This window comes from Canis aureus, chromosome 1, assembly GCF_053574225.1.
Source record: "Canis aureus isolate CA01 chromosome 1, VMU_Caureus_v.1.0, whole genome shotgun sequence".
NCBI lineage: Eukaryota > Metazoa > Chordata > Mammalia > Carnivora > Canidae > Canis > Canis aureus.
In genome coordinates this window covers 100871833-100887457 of record NC_135611.1, presented here as the reverse complement: position 1 = coordinate 100887457, position 15625 = coordinate 100871833, and the positions used below count along the sequence as shown (strand labels likewise).

General features: G+C 44.8%; 1 protein-coding gene across 14 annotated transcripts in view; it reads right to left on the bottom strand.

The window, feature by feature from the left end:
- The window catches only part of LOC144322399 (uncharacterized), a 72813-nt gene that overhangs the window by 13529 nt on the left and 43659 nt on the right, over nt 1–15625 (bottom strand). For 10 of the 14 annotated variants that reach the window (XM_077912490.1, XM_077912499.1, XM_077912509.1 and 7 more), the window contains one exon: nt 11720–14717. The exons of 3 other annotated variants lie outside the window; for them this stretch is intronic. In XM_077912490.1, coding sequence (XP_077768616.1) covers nt 11815–14598 — 2784 coding nt within the window. In that variant the 5' untranslated portion in view covers nt 14599–14717 and the 3' untranslated portion in view covers nt 11720–11814. Of the gene's footprint in view, nt 1–101; nt 295–11719; nt 14718–15625 lie in introns of those variants that run through there. One more of the 14 variants, XM_077912401.1, reaches the window with a different exon arrangement.

Below are 15625 nucleotides of genomic sequence, written 5' to 3'. Positions count from 1 at the left end.
ATGCGGGGTCTCAGGGACACAAGCAGGCGCCCCGCGCTCGGGCCTTGATAATCGGGGGGGGGGGGAGGGGGGCGGGGAGGGTCCGGGGGATGAGCGTTTACCTGCGCTAGGGCCCTGGGCGCGGCCGCCGCCATTGGACTCATGGGGCGGAGCGAGGCCCGGTCCTAGTGTGTGCGGCGAGGACAGTGCCTCCCCTTGCGTCTTCACTAGTCACCCCGACTCTGAACCGGCACTCTGAAACCTTAGGAGACAGACGGACCTAGCGGGGGTAAAAAGACCGCCAGGGCCTCAGGCCGGAAGTCCCGCCCCAGCAGATGGTGCCCGCCTAGAAACCCCGCGTCCTATTCCCTCATTGGCTCCTCGCTGCGCCCTTGCCCAGGTTCTTCCGGGTGGTGTGGTTCCCTGATCTCAGGCAGTCTCCGGTAGGGATCCTCCACCCTGGAGTACTGAAGCATAGGTCACGTGGCATCCTGAAGGCTGCAGGAAAGTGGTGCTCTTATGCAGAAGTATATGAGCATTGATTTTTTTTTTTTTTTAGATTTTATTTACTTGACAGAGCACAAGCAGGGGAATAGCAGAGGGAGTGGGAGAAGCAGGCTCTCTGGTGAGCAGAGTCTTATGGGACCCTGGATCCCGCGTGACCCCAACCTAAGGTAGGGGCTTGACCAACTGAGCCACCCTGGACTCCTGGCTTTACCCCTTCTTAAAGGTAGAGAGGAGTCATGAATGCAGACTCCATGAGGCCCAGCTTCCAAAGGAGAGAACTACTATTTTTGATAGTCCCAAATTCTTCTACTGAGATGACATTACTTCTGGACAGCAGTTCCGAAATAAGTGAGACTTTACATAGCTGGGAATATATTGCTGCTCCTCAAAAGTTTTCACCCTGAAGCATTAAAGTCAGTTTTGTAAGTTTCAGTAGGCTTGATTGGGAACTATAATTTCCAGTTAACAAAAATTCAACTCATCACATTGTAAAGCTCTCTTGGCTTTATTCAGCAATTTGTGAATTGGGCAGCATCCCATCTAAGGGATGGGATGAGTGCAGCTCCAAAAAGCTACAGAAAGGAAAAGGTTTTTAAAGGTAGTACAACAGCATCAAAAACAGAAAAGAATAGATTCACCATATTGTGGGAACAAAAGAGACTTATTAGAGGAATCCCTCATCTTTTGGGAGATGGAGAGGGCCCATCCATATGACAGATTACCTTTTTATTGCTTGCCAGAAAATTCCTAGCAGTGGGAACTAAATTCCTGGGGGAGGTTGTAAATGCAATGAGTTTCAGTATTCTGCCGCGGTTTGGTGACATGGCCTACCTAGCAGAAGCGATTCCATTTGGAACCCAATTGTTTCCTTTTTCATACCCTATACAGGTTGGTTACATGAATGGGGATGAGGGATGGTAGGTCACCCAGAATTATGGGGACAATGATGAAGTAAGACTCTGGTTCCACACTAAACCTCTCTTGCCGGGATCCTTGGGTGGCACAGCGGTTTAGCGCCTGTCTTTGGCCCCGGGCGTGATCCTGGAGACCCAGGATCAAATCCCACATCCGGCTCCCGGTGCATGGAGCCTGCTTCCGGTGCATGGAGCCTGCTTCTCCCTCTGCCTGTGTCTTTGCCTCTCTCTCTCTCTGTGACTATCATAAATAAATGAAAATTAAAAAAAAAAATTAAACCTCTCTTGCCTGCATACTGATTCTGTCCCAACTATTGAGGGACACTTTTATTCATATATTTCTTGCTCCATATTCTCAGATATATTCATTTCCTTTTAAGAGTCTGACATGTCAGGGACGCCTCGGTGGCTCAGAGGTTGAGCGCCCACCTTGGGCCCAGGGTGTGACCCCGGGGACCTGGGATCGAGTCCTGCATCGGACTCCCTGCATGGAGCCTGCTTCTCCCTCTGCCTGTGTCTCTGCCTCTCTCTGTGTGTCTCTCATGAATAAATAAATAAAATCTTAAAAAAAATATATTAAAAAAAAATATAAGAGTCTGACATGTCAAACACAGAGCAACTTAATGATTGCTGGTTTTGTTATAGAACACGTTGCCATTTCCAGTTGGAGCATGTGTGCAAAGAAAGAATCTAAACACTGAAATAATGGGTTATCTGAACCCAATGATCTCAACTTCTTGTGGGGAAATGATTCTATCTTTTTCAGGCCCTGGCAGTAGTGTTGCTTTAGGAATTAAAATTATCTCCAAAAAACAGCAGTGAAACACATTTCAGATGTTTAAAGACAGTGTTAGAAATAGCTCTGGGGAAACCCACATTCCATCTTCCTACATATCAGTAAAAGCTAAAAAAGCATTATGACTTCAGAGAACTTTTAGGAGAAGGCTTAAGAAGTCTGAGAAAAGATAGAATCAAACAGCATATCATTGTGCTAAAAATGTGCCTGACACTGTGAGGCTTTTATCTTGAAAATGTGTTTTTTTTTTTCATTCCTGAAAACATTGAGCTATGCTACCGGTCAACCTTAAATAAATAGCCAGTTATTTATAAGCAAACTGAGTTTATTCTAGAATAATGGCGAAATTTCAACTATGGATAAGCACACTATGGCAAACCACAATTAAAAAAAACAAAAGTCAGCTTTTATTAGGTCTTAGGAGAAGATTGGGGAGGATAACTTTCAATAAAATGTCCTTGAGAAACACAAGACTGAGTTTGGCAGTCTCTTATTGGCTGCATGCCCTGGTTAGAGTGTGATTGCTGGGGCAAGGAGAGATCATACTTTCTTTTGTTAAAAACAGGAGATTGGGGGGATCCCTGAGTGGCGCAGCGGTTTGGCGCCTGACTTTGACCCAGGGCGCGATCCTGGAGACCTGGGATCGAATCCCACGTCGGGCTCCCTGTGCATGGAGCCTGCTTCTCCCTCTGCCTCTGTCTCTGCCTCTCTCTCTCTCTCTGTATGACTATCATAAAAAAAAAAAAAAAAAAAAAAACACAAACAAACAGGAGATTGGGCAGCCCAGGTGGCTCAGTGGTTTAGCGCTGCCTTCAGACCAGGACCTGATCCTGGAGTCTTGGGATCCAGTCCCATGTCAGGCTCCCTGCATGGAGCCTGCTTCTCTGTCTCTGTCTCTGTCTCTGTCTCTATCTCTGTCTCTGTCTCTCTCAGTGTGTCTCATGAATAAGTAAATTCTTTTTTTTTTAATTTTTATTTATTTATGATAGTCACAGAGAGAGAGAGAGAGAGAGAGAGAGGCAGAGACACAGGCAGAGGGAGAAGCAGGCTCCATGCACAGGGAGCCCGACGTGGGATTCGATCCCAGGTCTCCAGGATCGCACCCTGGGCCAAAGGCAGGCGCCAAACCGCTGCGCCACCCAGGGATCCCTGAATAAGTAAATTCTTAAAAAAAAAAAAAAAAAAGCAGGAGATTGAAATCATCCCTAGAAAGTCTCCTTTGTCAAGATAAAAATTGTCTTCCTTCTTAACTGCTGATTATGCTTCTCATGCCGGTTTGTACTGTGATTCCTTAATACATCTTCCATGAGTTCTCTCTTCTAATTTTCACACTACTTTGGAGAAACTTAGAAGAGTACATTTAGGGTACCTGAAGACTTAAAATGACCAGGAAATTGAAAGCCCATGTTTATCCACTCTTCTAACAAAGTGCACTGAGCGCATACGGGGTTTTCAGGAACTTTGGTAGGTGCATGGGAGAAATGTAGGCACAAGACATGCAGTCTTGCCTTCCTGTGGCTTTTATGAGGTTCAAGAAAACATAGGAAACATGAAAGCAGAAATACTAGGGAACCCTGGTTGGCGCAGCGGTTTAGCGCCTGCCTTTGGCCCAGGGCGCAATCCTGGAGACCCGGGATCGAGTCCTGCATCGGGCTCACTGCATGGAGCCTGCTTCTCCTTCTGCCTGTGTCTCTGCCCCTCTCTCTCTCTCTCTCTGTGTGTCTCATGAATAAATAAATAAAATCTTAAAAAAAAAAAAAAAAAGAACCTTTGACTGCTGCTCATCACAGCGTGTACATCTACAGCCTCTCTGTACTGGAGCCTGGGGCATGCAGTCTGACCTTCCCTAAATAACCTGTTTTTACAGTTTCATCTCTGCACTGAGCTCTCCATTGGCTTCACCTCAACTCATTAGAAATGCTCATTCTCAGCCCCACAAGACACACCTATTGACTCAGGGCCTTTGGGGGTAGCCATAGAATGAGTATTTATTTTATTTTATTTTATTTTATTTTATTTTATTTTATTTTATTATTTTATTTTTTTTTAGAATGAGTATTTTAAAAAGCCTCCAGGTGAGAGAGACACACAAATTCCATCTGCTTGCTGTGGTTCCTGTGGACAAGGCACCTGATATTCTTGTGATTCACACAAATGTCCTCTACGGCTGCAGGATTTCATAACCTAGGCAGAAAATTTATCAGCACACATTTGTTTCTTTCATTAAAAGTGGAGTGTCTAGGGACACCTGGGTGGCTCAGTGGTTGAGCGCCTGCCTTCAGCCCTAGGGTGTGATCCTGGAGTCCTAGGATTGAGTTCCACATTGAGCTCCCGGCATGGAGCCTGCTTCTCCCTCTTCCTGTGTCTCTGCCTCTCTCTCTCTCTGTCTCTGATGAATAAATAAATGAAATCTTTAAAAAAAAAGTGGAATGTCTAGAATGTCTGGTTTTGCTTTTAGTAACAGATTATTACTCCGTTGTGAACATAAAAATGAAAACCGGCTAATCACTCTGATGTGGAGAACAAGGGAAAAGAAAAAAAATTAAAATTCTTTACAACTTACTCCCCATTGACAACTACTTGAGACAGGGAGGGTGACCTTCCAGGAAGGTAACTCCCTCAGCGTTAGCTCTTTCCTTTTTTTTTTTTTTTTTTGTTAGCACTTTCCTAAAGGAAAAAGACAATTTTAGCCCAAATGCCAAGATCCGGTAGATCTTCTTTACCATATGAATATCCCTTTGGAAACTTCCTTTAGTTCTACCTATTCCCTCAAGGTATACAAGAGCAATCGTTCTCTAAACAAAGAGCCAACTAATCTACATTTGAAGGGGCTCTCAGTACTAAGATTTTAGTAGACAGCAGCAAATGACCTTGACCTAACAACAGCTACCTCTCAAGGTCCTGGAAACCTTGCTTCTAAAATACTTTACAGGTTAACATTTTCCCTACCCCAGTCCCAACTGAAAATTATATAATCAGTCACAGTGCAGCTCTTTCTGACCATGGATCCTGTCACCATGCTTTAATCAATCACTTTTTTCTCACCAAATCCTTTCCTGAGTCAAGAAATTCTTTCTTGACTGTGTGATCCCTCACCCTGACATTTCACATCAACTACCTCAATGCAGAAAAACAATTATCAGCAGTATGGTATCCTTTTATTTTTTTTTTAAAGATTTTATTTATTCATGAGAGACACAGAGAGAGGCAGAGAATAGGCAGAGAGAGAAGCAGGCTCCATGCAGAGAGCCCAATGCGGGACTCGATCCCAGGACTCCAGGATTACACCCTGAGCTAAAGGCAGATACTCAACCACTGAGCCACTCCGGCATCCCAGTATGGTATCCTTTTAAAATTGCTTCGGCACATGGAAGGATTGCAATGTTTCTGTGGGGATCTGTGTTCAAATATGTTGTTAGCAAAACCCAAGTTTGGCTGCACATCACTATAAAGCCAATAATCAAGAGACAGGTGCTGACTGGAAAGATACAGGAGCTTTTTTTTTTTTTTTTTTTTGATACAAGAGCTTTAATGAGGAGGCTGGCCGTGTGGAAAGAAGGCAGACCACTGTACAAAGAAAAACTCCAAAGTCTCTGCCTCATGAAGAGGTTTTTAGAGGCGTTTGGGTCAGTTAGCCAGTAAATGGAGCACAGCAGTACTTAACACTTCTTGACAACGTGCAGACTCCAGAGTGCTAGCTATAGATGTTATCACAGTGCTGGGAGGTTGTGCAAGGGGATCTGGTTTGTTTTGTGGCATGCAGAGTACTCAGATCTTTCTAGGAGAGAATGCATGGTCTGTAGACAGAGAAACAACCAATCACATGGGCTAATGGTGCTTCTTTAACCTTAAGATTACAAGGTCACCCAAGGGCCCGAGGTGGCTTCACCCATACATACTGGTTTTCCTAGTACTGAAAGAGGACCTTGGCTGCCCCTATTTTGACCTCAAATCTTCCAGTTGGGTTCTTCTTTCAGGCTTGTCCCCTGTCTCAGATGGAAGACCCTGATGCCTGTTTCATCACCACCTCTTCCTCTGTCTTTGGATTTTGTCACCAGGCAGTGGCCAAACCTAGTTTGTCTGGGACCCTCAGGTTAGGTGCTCTTGCACCCCTGTGCCCTGACAGTACAACAAAGTCCGAATTTGTTGACAAACCTGCTCCTGAGGTTTTTTTCCTCTAAGATAATCGTGGGCAACCATCTGCTGAGTTTAGTCCAGACATATATACTCTGACACCGCCAGGAGGTGCCAGAGCGGTCATGATGGTGCATGTAAGAGGAATGGAGGGATCACCTGTGGACTGTGCTGTGTCCCTGAGGGATCTACCAGGTCAACACTCTGGGAGGGCATTTGCCATAAGTATCAGTGGTGGAAGCTTAGGCTCCAGAGGAAGTATGGGGACTCAGCCCAGAGAGTCCTTCCTAAATCTGCTACCCAGGGTCCTAACTCCCTCCAGGTGTCTCCTCTGTCCCTGTGCCACCCCTACCCTTCTGCCTGGTACTGAGGTCCTCAGGAGACCGCATCCCAATCTCCACGTGCTCAGCCCCTTTCTCGCTGACTCCCCAAGATGCCATCATGCTCATGCAAGGGTCCATAGAATAAAAGGCCTCTCCAGGTTCCCATATTAAAGCACTTAATCTGGGTACCCTCTTCCTTGCAAGATGGGCTGTACCCATCCTGGCCTTCCTTCTCTCCTCTTTCTTTCCTTCCTTCCTTTTTTTCCTTCCCTTCCTTTCCCTCTTTCTCTATTTTTGTTTTTCTTTTTTTTTATTTTTGTTTTTCAAAAATAAAAATGCTAGTAGGTGAAATAGATTGCTTTTAAGCCACTGACATTAAAGCCCGCAGGCATTAAGGGCAGCCTTTTTTTTTTAATTTAATTTTATTTTTTTTTATTTATGATAGTCATACAGAGAGAGAGAGAGGCAGAGACACAGGCAGAGGGAGAAGCAGGCTCCATGCACTGGAAGCCCGACGTGGGATTCGATCCCGGGTTTCCAGGATCGAGCGCCCTGGGCCAAAGGCAGGCGCCAAACCGCCGCGCCACCCAGGGATCCCGGCAGCCTTTTTTTTTTTTTTTTATGCCTACATACCCTAACTTTCTTTATTTTATTGGAGTTCAATTTTCCAACATATAGCATAACACCCAGTGCTCATCCCATCAAGTGCCCCCCTCAGTGCCCGACACCCAGTCACCCCCACCCCCACCCCGCCCCCGTCCACCTCCCTTTCCACCACCCCTTGTTCGTTTAACGGCAGCCTTAAAGAGATTTACACTGGCTGTCTTCCTGTCCTCCACTATTATGCATAGCCAGTAAAAGTCCAGAAGTCAGTGCCAGACTTCTCAAATCCCAGAAGTAGTGCACTATAGGTGAGGGTCCCCTGTTTTGGCCACTAAGCTGACAGTGTAGAGGAGCCGAGACCTGTCGGAACCCAGGTGGCAGATTCATGTTGAACCAGGAAACCGGACCTTCCTGTGTATCCCCCAGTCAGCAACTGCAAAGGATCTTTCTGACACGGGAGCCCTCAGGTGGAGAGGGTGCTGCTTGGCCCGAAAGTGGATCAAAACAGGCACAAGGTCAAGAGGGATAGTTCAAACCAAATGCCAAAGTCACCACCTGGAGGTAGCAAACAAAAACCGCACCAACACTGACCCCAGGGCAGCTCCAGGGGCGCAGCGGTTTAGCGCCGCCTGCAGCCTGGGGCGTGGTCCTGGAGATCCCGGATCGAGTCCCACATCAGGCTCCCTGCATGGAGCCTGCTTCTCCCTCTGCCTGTGTCTCTGTCTCTCTCCCTCTCCGTGTGTGTGTCTCTCATTAATAAATAAAATCTAAAAAATAAATTAAAAAAAAAGAAAAGAATACGGACCCCAGATCTATTCTAAGATAGGCTTCACTTCCTCCCACACCCTCCTGCTCCCAGTCCTTCCAGGTCAGGGGGAGGCGGGATGTGACCCCAGCGCCTGCCCTTCCCAGGCCCAGAAGACTTCCCCTGAGACAGCTGACGGGAAACAAAGCCCAGAGCAGTTTCCTTTGGGGATTAGTCGTCAACTGTTACAGAAAGAGAAGGAATTAAATCACTTGGAGGCTAGCGCTCTGCGGTGAGAAATCCTTCCCCGTGTACTGGATGGGATGGCAGGAAACAACTCTGTCAGGTGGGCACAGCAACCTTGTCTTTACTAATGTGAGACCAGCCTGACTTACAGTCACCCTTCAGGGTGTTCAGGCAGGTCCCTCCCCTCCAGCCTGTCAGGATTAATGTCTCCTGCCTGTGAGGCTCCTGGACACCTCCAGTCAGCTCACAGTCCCCAAATCTGCTGTCTGCCTGGGCTTGTAAAGGTAAACACATGAACAAAATCAGAAATCCCTAGGAAATGCAATTACAACATAGCACTACACATGTATTAAAAGAGCTGACCTTAAAGACTGGCACTACCAAGTATTGGCAGGGGCTGGAGATACTGGAACTCTCAGACATGCCTGGTGGGAATGCAATAGTGAACAGCTTAGATCCCATTTTGGCTCTTTCATGAAAATGTTAATTCCGGCCTACCTCTGCCTTTGGCATTGCACTTTGAGATTTAACATAAGAGAAATGAACCCTCTATCTGCATAAGGAATTATAATGAAAACATATAGAGGGGTTTGTTTGTGGAAGTCAAAAGCTGGAAATAAGCCAAATGTGCCAAATGCTCTAATGAAATAGATCAGTAGGGGTGTAAATCTGGAGAAGAAAACAGTACTGTTGACTCAAAGGGACATATATGTGAAACGTCAGAGCCGAATGACCAAAGAAAAAGGGTGTGAGGGCACTTGGGTTGCTCAGTCGGTTAAGCATCTGCTTTCGGCTCAGGTCGTCATCTCAGAGTCCTGGAATGGAGCCCCACATCAGGCTCCCTACTCAGTGGGCAATCTGCTTCTCCCTCTGCCCCTACCCCAATTTGTACTCTAATAAAATCCTAAAAAAACAAAAAAGAAAGAGGGTGAGAACTCCAGCCTGAGGAGGAATGGTTTATTTAAGAACTTCAGGACAGAAGCAAACCTTTGGCAATCTTAACAGAAGAACTCCACACCACCACTGGCAGTTAAGACCTGCATTTACAGCCCTAGATGATGGGGAGTATCTGGGAGAAAACCTGGGAGATGGATGTTTCAGAACAGGTGTCTGCCATAGTTGTATAGGATACTGTAAGAATGCTGGCAAGGCAGGGTTACAAAACTACATCCCTAGCCTATGAAATCTCCTGTTTTTATCCTTTCCTTGCCTGCACCACAACAGCCTTGACATGTAAGCACCAGAGAGAGGATATAATTCAGAGACTTTTGGATAATTTTATGACAATGACCTCTGTTACACAGGATACCTGTGTCTGAAATTAAAGAATTTCTGTGCACACTGATCCTGCCCAGCCAGTCACTATATCTGTGATACATTTTTATAATAGATACATTCCATAAACAGGCCTGATGACTCCTCTACTCCCTAATTACCCAATCATTTAGATTACCAATTAGAGTTTCCCTGCCTCTGTGGTACAAGTGAATACTGTACAAAGGTCACATGGATCCTCTGAAGAATCTGAGTTAGAGACTCCACTCAACAGTGCAGGGCACTATGTGGTATCTGCTGTGGACAAGCTTGTCTCTACAAGCACTGGAGATGGTCTCAGCTGCTCCCTCTTCAGGGTGACCCGTGAACACGCAAAACTTCCTGGCATCTAGAACACAAAACCCAGATGTGGCCCCTAGGAGGCTGTATTAACTAAAACTGATGTAACACAGTACCACACTCTGGGTGATTAGACAAGAGAAATTTATTTTCCCACAAATCTGGAGTCCAAAAATTGGACATAAAGTGTCATCAGCAAGGTTAGTTTCTTCTAAGGCCTCTCCTTAGCTGGTAGATGGGGATTCCCTGTCTTCAGATGGTCATCCATGTGCACCCATATCCTCATCTCTTATCATGAAACCAGCTAGACTGCCTAAGAGTCCATCCTAATAACCCATTTCAACTTCATGATCTTTTTTAAGATGCCATGTATAACTATACTCACATTGTGTGGTACTGGCAGGTTACAACTTCAAAATAGGAATTGTGGGTGCACATTCAGCCCATCAGATAGGTTGTTAGAGTTAATGCAAATTCCCGAGGATGGAGAACAGTAAAGATGTACATATGTAGGTATTCTCCTCTCTGAGGCACAATAAATTTGTGATGCAATGAAATCTATTCACTCCTAAGTGCCAGCAGAGCCCAACTCTGCTTTCCAACCACTCCTTAAAATGGATACAACTGGGCAGCCCCGGTGGCTCAGCGGTTTAGCGCACTTTCGGCCCTGGGTGTGATTCTGGAGACCCAGGATCGAGTCCCGCATCTGGCTCCCTGCATGGAGCCTGTTTCTCCCTCTGCCTGTGTCTCTGCCTCTCTCTCTCTGAATCTCTCATGAATAAATAAAATCTTAAAAAAAAAAAAAAGAATGGATACAACACCTACAATTAAAGGTAATTAAATAAAAAGACCTATTAATGCATAAACCAGAGCAACAAGTGGCATCCAATTCCTCTATTACTGACTTGGAAGCTTCATTAATGCTTTAATCCAAAGCATTAAAAGACCAACAAAGTCCCTAAGGGATTTAGTCTTCCTGTGCAAGTAACCACCCAGGACACAGATCAGGTACTGATAATCAAAACTAGGTCACATGCATGACCAAAATTAGAAGGAAACGAAGAGGGCAGCCCTGGTGGCGCAGTGGTTTAGTGCCACCTGCAGCCTGGGGTGTGATCCTGGAGACCTGGGATCGAGTCCCACGTTGGGCTTCCTGCATGGAGCCTGCTTCTTCCTCTGCCTGTGTCTCTGCCTCTCTCTCTCTCTGAATGAATAAATAAATAAATAAATAAATAAATAAATAAATAAATAAATCTATCTTTAAAAAAAAAAAAAAAAAGAAGGAAATGAAGAGGTCCAATTACCCATAATTTCCATCAGCAAATGACAACACAAAGACGTCAGCACTGTTAAGCATATTGGGTAGTGACTAATGTATATTATCAGGATCATCCTCGTGGCAGAGGTAAAATGACTTCTGCCACAGAATATAACAGTGACTTCTAACAATAACTTCAAACATATCAGAACGCAATATGCACATTCTGAATTTTTCCCAAAAGGCTAGAACTTACGGACAGTCAATTCACTGTGGACATTCAGGTAAACAAAGCTGAATTCAAGAAGGTGATGGACTCATAAAGGTTCTCCTCTAGAGATACTAAGCAAGGAAATATCAGTTTCTATGCTATTTTAAGTCTTTCTGCAGTGTGAACTCTCAAGTGGGGGAATGAATACAAATAACTGGCTAAAGGAATTTTGTTATTCACCTACTTATGAGGCTTCACTCCAGGGTGAATTCAGATTTTTATGAAACTATATCTTTAAATGATCTCCCAAGACATTACATGCTAATCCTATTGCATTAGAGGACAGGGATTCAACAAATCAATTTTAGTGAACATAAACATTCGGTTCGTAATATCACCCACAAGGACTTTATTTACTACGGACTTCCTCATGTTGAAGGAGACTGAAGATTTAGCTGAAAGATTCCCCACAATACCAGGACCCCTAAGGCCTGTCACCACTGTGAACTCTGTGATGATGGCCAAGAGCACCGTAACTAATAAAAGATTTCCCACATTCACTGCAAGTGAAAGACTTTTCCCCTGTGTGAATTCTCTGGTGTTTTATGAATGTTGACTTGCACTTCCAAGATTTCCCACATTCATTACACTTATAAGGCTTTTCACCTGAGTGAACCTTTATGTGTACATTGAGGCTATTTCTTCTGACAAAGGACTTGCCACATTCACTGCATTCATAAGGCCTTTCCCGAGAGTGAACTCTCTGGTGAGAACGGAGGACAGAGCGAGCGGTAAAAGATTTCCCACATTCACTGCACTCATAGGGCCTTTCTCCAGTGTGAAGTCTCTGGTGGTCACGGAGGACAGAACTAGTGGTAAAAGATTTTCCACATTCACTACAGTCATAAGGACTTATTCCAAGGTGACTTTGACGATGATACCGGAGGGCACAGCTATGACTAAAAGACTTCCCACATTCATTGCACAGATAAGGCTTTTCTCCTGTGTGAATTCTCTGGTGTTGGATGAACGTCGACTTATAGTTCAAAGATTTGCCACATTCATTACATTTATAAGGCCTTTCACCTGAGTGAACTTTAATATGTACATTGAGGCTATTTCTGTGGAGAAAGAACTTGCCACAGTCATCGCACTTATAAGGTCTTTCTCCTGTGTGTACTCTTTGGTGAGAACGGAGGGCAGAACTAGAGGTAAAAGATTTTTGACATTCATTGCACTCATAAGGCCTTTCTCCCGTGTGAACTCTCTGGTGAGAACGAAGGACAGAAGTAGCAGAAAAAGATTTCCCACATTCACTGCATTCATAAGGCCGTTCTCCTGTGTGAATTCTCTGATGTTGAATGAATGTTGACTTACACTTCAATGATTTCCCACATTCATTACATTTATAAGGTTTTTCACCTGAGTGAACCTTTAGGTGTACACTCAGGCTATTTCTTCGGACAAAAGACTTGCCACATTCACTGCACTCATAAGGCCTTTCTCCAGTGTGAACTCTGTGATGATAATGGAGGGCAGAACTTGTGGTAAAAGTTTTCCCACATTTACTACACTCATAAGGCCTTTCTCCAGTATGAAGTCTCTGGTGATCACGGAGGACAGAACTAGTGGTAAAAGTTTTCCCACATTCACTGCACTCATAAGGCCTTTCTCCAGTGTGAACTCTCTGATGAGAATGAAGGACAGAACTAGTAATAAAAGACTTCCCGCATTCGCTGCACTCATAAGGCCTTTCTCCTGTGTGAATTCTCTGGTGTTTAATCAACGATGACTTACACTTCAAAGATTTCCCACATTCATTACACTTATAAGGCCTTTCACCTGAGTGAACCTTTCTGTGTACTTTGAGGATATTTTGTCGGACAAAAGACTTGCCACATTCACTGCACTCATAAGGCCTTTCTCCAGTGTGAATTCTTTGATGATAACGCAGGTCAGTCCTAGATATAAAAGATTTCCCACATTCATTGCACTCATAAGGCCTCTCTCCTGTGTGAATTCTCTGGTGTTTAATGAATGTTGACTTAAACTTAAATGATTTCCCACATTCATTGCACTTATAAGGCCTTTCACCTGAGTGAACCTTTATGTGTACATTGAGAGTATTTTTTCGGAGAAAGGACTTGCCACATTCTCCGCACTCAAAAGGCCTTTCTCCTGTGTGAATTCTCTGGTGTTTAATGAATGCTGACTTACACTTCAAAGATTTCCCACATTCATTACATTTATAAGGCCTTTCACTTGAGTGAACCTTTATGTGTACATTGAGGCTATTTCTTCGCAAAAAGGACTTGCCACATTCATTGCACTCATAAGGCTTTTCTCCAGTGTGAACCCTCTGGTGAGAATGGAGGACAGAACGAGCAGTAAAACACTTTCCACAATCACTGCACTCAAAAGGTCTTTCCCCTGTGTGAGATCTCCGATGATAACAGAGGGCAGACATAGAGGGAAAAGATTTTCCACAGCCACGACACTTATAAAACCTTTCTCCAGGTTGAACTCTATGAGTAATCGACACTGAGCTACAGCTATAAGATTTTGCACATTCACTGCACACATAACTCTTTACTCCATGATGCCATCTCTGGGGATGAATGAGGACAGTTTTGGGACCTAAGGATTTCCCACATTTGCTACACGTGTATTGCCTGGATCCACTGTGAGTCTTTCCATGTTCACTCAGGGTTGATCTTTGCCTAGAGTATTTTCCATATTTGCCAAACTCATGATATCTTTCTCCAGTATGAGATCTCTGGTGTATAGCAAATAATGATTTGTACCTGAATGTTTTCCCACATTCATTACACACAAAGCACTGTCTTCCAGGGTGGACACCCTGGTCCTGAACATGGGGATGTTTGGGACTAAAGGCGTTCTTGCATTCTCCCCAAGGATAATGACTTTTTCTGCTTTGTAAAGTTGCCCTGCACTGTGTGATGGTGTTTGGCTTCTCCCCACTCGCAGTGGCCTCTTGCCGCAGATGTCTCGAGCCAGACAGGAAGTCCTTCTGAACTTCCCTACAGTTAAAGGACTTTCCTGAATCATGGATTCCGCAGCTCTTCACGTCACAGGCCCCATCCACACCGTTTCTGCATAGTGTTTCTCCCACGTGCTGCTGCTGTTCAAACTTTATACTGAAATAAAATCGTTTCCCACATGCTCCGCACCTCAACAGTTTCTGGCTGTTTTCTTTTCCCTGCTGCTCAGCCAAATGGAAAATGTCTCTCAAGACTGGACCACACATCTCACAGGGGTGGGTCTTCTGGGAAGTCAGAGCTACCCTGGGCGTCCTGGTCTGTGACACACCTCCAGAAGCATTCTGTTCAATGGGTGCCTCCACAGCCTCTGCTCCACAGCAGCAACCTGAACGCAAAGAAAGGCTGGTGAAACATGTGTGTTTTTTTGTTTTCTTTTAAGGATTTTATTTATTTATTTATGAGACACAGGGAGAGAGGCAGAGACACAGGCAGAGGGAGAAGTAGGCTCCACGCAGGAAGCCCGATGAGGGACTCGATCCCAGGACCGCAGATCATGCCCTGAGCCAAAGGTAGCCGCTCAACCGCTGAGCCACCCAGGTGTCCCGAAACATGTGTTAACTAAAGTGAAGAGGTGAGCCCACTCACCTAGGCATGACTGACTGTACAGTCTGTTTTTACAGACAAATGAGATGGAATTTATTTGAATGAGAGGTTGCTGTATATTCCTGGGCCCAACTGGTCAAAGTATCATGGAGAACACACTAGAAAGATAAAAAACTAGGGTATGACACAAGGAACAAAGGGTCTGCAACTTGTTCTCTGCCCAAAGGTTTGTGTAGGACCATTGCTGCTGCTGCCATTTGGCTGAATAGAGGCTGTAGGAATATATAATTACAAGAAATTTGCTTTCGTTCAAGGTCAGCTTACGGGCATATGAATATCTCATGGCAAAATTTTCAGAGGTGAATGTTGAACTACACAGAAATAGCAGTGAGAGAAATGGGTGAGATGTGGAGGCCTGAGGAGGATCAACAACCCTTCCATTGGACATTATGGAATTACCAGGGAGTAGAACCCAGAAGTCCACAGATTGTCAACAGCAAGGAAGGAAAGAAAGAAATGAAGTGTGGCCATTGGCAACAGCACCAAACTCTGGTCAAAAAAACCAAAAGGTGCCCAGTATGATCTAAACACAATCCTAATATCGTACCTTCTCCAGCTCTATTCACCAGAAACAGGTTCCCCTGAGGCCACCTGGTCATGTGAGAAGCATGTCCATACCATGTTACACAA